Consider the following 6000-nt stretch of genomic DNA (forward strand, 5'->3'; position numbering starts at 1 on the left):
GAGTGAAGAAGCCAAAACCTGGGCAGCAACCACTTGCACTAACTCACAACCAACTTGTTCCAAACTCACCCAACACATCCCAAAACTCAAATACAAGGAATTAAAGGATGGAAACCCAATATAGACAACAACAAACAACCACGGAACCCGAGTCCGGAATACAATAAATGACGAAAAAAAACTGGGATCGCTATAAAACATAATCAACTGTAAATCCAGAAAAAAAAAAAAACTAATTAAGGAATTGAAAAACTTACCAGAGTGAGGTGGTGAGGATGAAACCCTAACTCCGAAATGCGATGAAGATGAAGATGAATTGAGATCAAGGATAAAAATGCGTCAAAGAAATTACGAAGTTGGATGAAGAATGACAAAGATTCTCGCTATCAATCATGGAGAATGACAGAGACTTTCTCAGTAAATCGTGAAGAAGGTGAACTGATTGTGGAGAAGATGAACTCGATCATGTAGAAGATCAGTCACCGGAGAAAATAGAAATCGTTTTTCTATATTGATTGTGGAGAGAGAAGATGAATGAGTAGGTATTTTTGTTTTTGTTTTTGTTTTGTTTTGTTTTTTTTTTTTTTTTTTTTTGGAGGGATCTAAGCTACTATGACTTTTTTGGGTGTCCTTTATCCTCTAAAATTATAATATTATGGACCTTAAAAAAAATTTCCCTTAATTATTCTATATTTGTTTCAGTACAATTTTTTCCTTACACTTAATTGATAGATTTGCAAATATTTAGACTAGACATTTATCTCTCATATCTTGTGGATGATCCTGTTAAAAATACATGACTTTTTTTAGAACTTGCTAAATATGATAGACCCTGTTAAAAAGTTTTTTTTTTAAAAAAAAAATTGTCAATTGAAAAAATAACAAATAAAAATGAAATTGTTTTTACTTAAATAGTTAAAAGGTGACATGCTAAAAGCAGATAGAAAGAAAAAAAAATTAATAAAAGTTATAATCGGTGAAACTTACTTTTTTTTATTAAAAAAATAAAGTGATGGTTGCACATGATAATTTATATTTAATAAATTTAAATTTTCACATATACAATTTAGATTTCAAGTTGTTTAGTATTTTTATCGAAGCCTGCTTGAACTTAATTTAGGTTTCAAAATTTAAGCCTAAACCCTCGTCAAATTAAAAAATATGTTGCTCTACCTTTAAAAATATTCAGGTTGGAATTGAATTGTTTGAGTTGAACTCACCCAAATTTACAACTCTAGCAAGAGAATTGAATATTATATTATTGAGTTTGTAACAAATCAAAAGTTGACACATAAATTGCACGTCAATATGATAAAATGGTGAGGCTTAAATTATAGGTCTTAAAATTTTTATTTTTTCATAATTTACATACAAATCCTAACTATCTACATTGTTTTATTTAATAATATCTTATTAATTTTTTCACATTTCGTGCACAGTAAGAATTCATCGCTAGTTTAAACTAATCACATTTTACATATTATTCACCCACTAAAAAAATTATGTGAACAATTTATTCATGGATCCGAGCTATACATAAAATAATTAATGTCCATAAATATACTAGTCTAAATAATTTTTTAGGCAAAATTGTTAAATAAATTAAACAAGTTTAATCCGTAACTGTGTGTTTAGTTTATTAATATGAGTATAAATTTTGAAAAAGAAAGTAAAAAAGTAAATAAAATGAAAATAAAATATGAAAAATACTTGAGATACTTTAGTTTCTCACACCTAAAAATCACCTCTAACAATGAGTTTGACAAGTGTCAAATTTTAATTTGTCAAATATTTTTATCATGTAGAGTCTAATTTCAATGCCACATCATTAAAGATCATTTGAGGGTGATAAATTAAGAATATGCGGCATTGTTGATAATTGGCGATGCTACACACACCAATTACTATACTAATTAGTGTACTAACACATGCTATAGCATTACAATTTCAAAACTATGAACTCCACCTATTATACAAATTATAAAGATGGGAAAATTACACTAACAGTCCCTATAGTTTGGAGTTCGTGTTACTTTGGTCCCTGACTTTTCAATTGTGACACATCTGACCCTGAATTTTGAATCTTGTTCTAAATAAGGACAATTGAAGATACCATTACTTAATTTCAAGGGCAAAATGGTCAAGTTGATAAAATATAAACTAATTTGACAAAAATAAATGTCAAATTTTTTTTTTTAATTTTTAAAAATTATTTATACACACCAAAGATAAAATTATGTAAAAATGATAAATCTTTTAGACATTTATTTTTATTTTTTTACCAAATTAATTTTTATTATGTGTTTATATGATAATCATGTAATGGATGGTTGTTAAAATTTTAATGTGTAATCGATATATTTAATATATGAAATATTTTTAGCTTTGGATTTTTCAATTTAATGGATTGGTTTAATAATGATATATAGTTGTCACCATATTTGACTTTTGAAAAAACAGAAACTAATTTAATGAAAATAAAAACAACCACCCATTATATGATCATTATCCAAACACATAATAAAAATTAATTTGGTAAAAATAAATAAATGTCTAAAAGATTTAACAAATTTATATGTTTTTATCTTTAGTGGTTAGAAATAATTTTTAAAAATTCAAAAATATTTTTTGACATTTATTTTTGTCAAATTAGTTTATATTTGGGTAAATTACACTTTGCACCTCTGCATTTTACACAAAATCTCACTTTAGTCCCTGCACATCAAATTATGACACTTAACCCCCTGCACTTTTGGTCAAGTGTCACATTGGCTCTTCTGTTAATAATGAGGCTAACAGAAGTTATCCTTTACGGAGCTAAGTGTCACAATTTTGATGTGTAGGGACTAAAGTGGGATTTTGTGTAAAGTGCAGGGATGCAAAATATAATTTATCCTCACATGTTTTTCATGTGACTAACCTCTATTAATAATGAGACTAACAGAAAGGCCAAAGTGACACTTGACCAAAAGTGCAGGGGGTTAAGTGTCACAATTTGATGTGTGGGGGCCAAAGTGGGATTTGATGTAAAGTACAAGGGTGCAAAGTGTAATTTACCCTTTATATTTTATTAAATTGACGATTTTGCCATTGAAATTAAGCAATGGTATCTTCAATTGTCCTTATTTAGAACAAGATTCAAAATTCAGAATTAAATATATCACAATTGAAAAGTTATGAACCAAAGTAACACAAACCCCAAACTATAGGAACCGTTAGTGTAATTCGCCCATATTTTTAAAATTTTAAGCAATTTTTTATTTTTTTAGATGCACCTTACTTAGATGTATCTAAAAAGTAAAATATTGGTAAAAAAATATTTTAAAAAATCATTAAATACATAAGAATATGAAAATGTACTGAATTATCTTATTTTTTAAAATATATTTTTGGTATTTAATGAATTTTTTATGCTTCCTCCTTATTAAAATATTAGTCTCTTATTCTATTTTTCATTGTTCCAAAATATTAGTCATTTTTCAAAAATCAAGTATAAAAATAAATATAAATTTCTTATTTTGCCCTTCTTTTAAATTCATTAACAACGTATGACATTGATATTCCCCAAAAAATGTAGGGGACTTTTTTTAAGATCCCTGATATTAAGATTTTATAGCATAAATAACACTCAATATTTTCATAATGTCTAAGGTCCCTCAATATCGATCTAGAAAAAATTTGATCCAGAGAATTTCTCTAGACACATCACAGAGAAAATTCAAAATTTCTTTGGACACATCATAGAAAAAATTTCAAATTTCTCTGGACATATCACAGAGAAAATTCCAAATGGGGCAGAGAAAATTCAAAATTCATTGGATTCAAACTCTTTTAGACCCCATTTGTTTTGGGGTTAAATAGATGGGAGGGGATTAGGATAAAAATGAGGTTATTTAGTGTTGTGTTTGTTTGTAGAGTTAGGAAGGGGATTAGGATGGAGGAGGTGATATAGATAGAGGTTGTAAGGGGGATTGAGATAAAGGAGATGGAGATGGTATTAGAAAAATAGTGAAGGGATTAGAAATTTTTTTATTTTTTATATATTGGGAATTTTTTTTTAAATATTAATGTTTAATTTTTTATATTTTTTTATTTGTTTTGTTATTTTATATAAAAATAATTTAACAATTCCTACACTAACAACTATCATCAAAACAAACACAATTTTACTTAATCCCCTCACTAACAATCCATTCACTATTAATCCCCTCACTATAAATCCTCTCCATTCTACCTCTGAAAACAAACGGGGCCTGAACATATATTGCAAACAAGTCAGAATCCTTGAAACCCAAAACATCTGTAATCTCGTGATGAGCTTAAAATTTACTCAAAGCCAAACCATTGCACATCATGGTTGGTGAGCATTGAAACCAAGAAACATACACAAGCAAACTATAGATTTCCAAACTAGAGAATTTCTCTGGTCCAAACTAGAGAAATTCAATCCATACCAGAGAATTTCTCTAGTTTAAACAGAAAAATTTGGTGGGAATTGAGGAGAGAGGGATTAAAGAGAAATAATCAAACACTTGGTGTGCATAAACATGGATTGAACATTTCAATTAAGAGAAAACTGAACAACCAGAGAAAACTTCAATCCATAGAAAATTGAACAACCAAAGAATGTTCAATCTAAAGAAAATTGAACAACCAGAGAAAATTGAATTACTCAAACACTAAAAATAGAGACAAATAGATACCAATTCCATAAGCTTCAGAACCAAAAAACTTGTTAGGCCAAGTCCTCAATGACATTTGAAATTTCAATATTCGGATTCGAAGAAGACATATTCTTGACTTCAATCTTCGGATCTTTAGAAATGTTTTCAAATACTCCACTACCATCAACAAAGGTCTTGGAGAAAATCACTTACCATGAACATCAATCCAAGCAATCGAACATCACTCATAGAGAAATTCTGGTTCACAGAGAATTTCTCTGTGGTTGAATGTTCTTTAGACTTCACAGAGATATTCTGGTTTAGATAAACTCTGATTCACAGAGAATTTCTTTGGTCGAATTTTCTCTGGACTTCACATAGAAATTCTCTCCAAACCAAAGAGAAATTCGGTTTAAGGTGGGCAACATGGTCAACTGAGATTCGTTCTGCTTCCACTGTTTCAATAGTGTTGCTTAAACGGACAAAAATAAGCTGCGGAATCCCATCTATGACGTGCAGCTCACTTTCATATATAGTCACTGGAAGATCTTTCTGTGCATGATTAATTGAAGAGTTGAGAAAAACATACACGGAGCTTTCATTAATATCTATCAAAGCTTTGTGTATCTGCATATCTGCTTCTTGGGCTTTACTTCTAGTTGAATACCATCCCGATATATAAAAATTGGGAAATACTTTCTTATAAAGTTCTTGCTTTTTCTCGAGGAAGGGTTGATCAAGAGAATGGGTGAAGGGATCGGAGTGGAGCTCGAAGTTATTGAAGATCTCAACCTTGCGTCCTCTCTGGACACTGATGATGCAGCCGAAGACCCTCGGCAGGGGAGGCAAAGTGGTTGCTTCACTGCCGTTGACGGCAACGTGAGGTGGTTGTGATTGGGACTTAAGACGAGTGTAGTGATCGGAGATGTTGAAGATTACAAGTGGGTGGAGCTTGAATGTTAGTCCGCTGCTCGATGACGATGCCATTCTTCTCTTTCCTACCTCCGATGATCAGATTAGATCAGACTGGCTTCACTCTACTTTTTTATGGTTGATTGATTCCCAGTATATAGAAATTGGGAAATACTTTCTTAATATTAAATCTTTCTGTAATAGATGGGTGTGGGTTGAAGGATCTTAAACATCAAAAAATAATATTGTGGATCTCTTCCATTGCTAAAAATAAGAGAGGGAGCTTAAACTAATTTTTCCAAAAATGTATTATCAATGGGTAATTTTCAAAATTAATTTTTTTAAAGCGCAATAATTGTATTACCAAAAAAAGTTGGATTCTCCAAAAGGGACTATTATTTTGAGACGAAGGGAATAGATTTTT

The 6000-nt window shown here is 30.0% G+C and overlaps 1 protein-coding gene across 1 annotated transcript in view; it reads right to left on the reverse strand.

Moving 5' to 3' along the window:
* The window catches only part of LOC114284657 (uncharacterized), a 78945-nt gene extending 73293 nt beyond the window's left edge, over positions 1-5652 (reverse strand). Inside the window, exons 1-2 of the mRNA XM_082908194.1 lie at positions 5061-5652; positions 4878-4964 (exon numbers count right to left, since the gene is read on the reverse strand). Of these exons, the coding sequence (XP_082764320.1) occupies positions 4878-4964; positions 5061-5651 (678 nt within the window). The 5' untranslated portion in view covers position 5652. The remainder of the gene's footprint in view (positions 1-4877; positions 4965-5060) is intronic.
* Between the last annotated feature and the right edge of the window lie 348 nt (positions 5653-6000).

The sequence above is a fragment of the Camellia sinensis genome, chromosome 15 (assembly GCF_055761805.1).
Source record: "Camellia sinensis isolate YWXY chromosome 15, ASM5576180v1, whole genome shotgun sequence".
Lineage (NCBI taxonomy): Eukaryota > Viridiplantae > Streptophyta > Magnoliopsida > Ericales > Theaceae > Camellia > Camellia sinensis.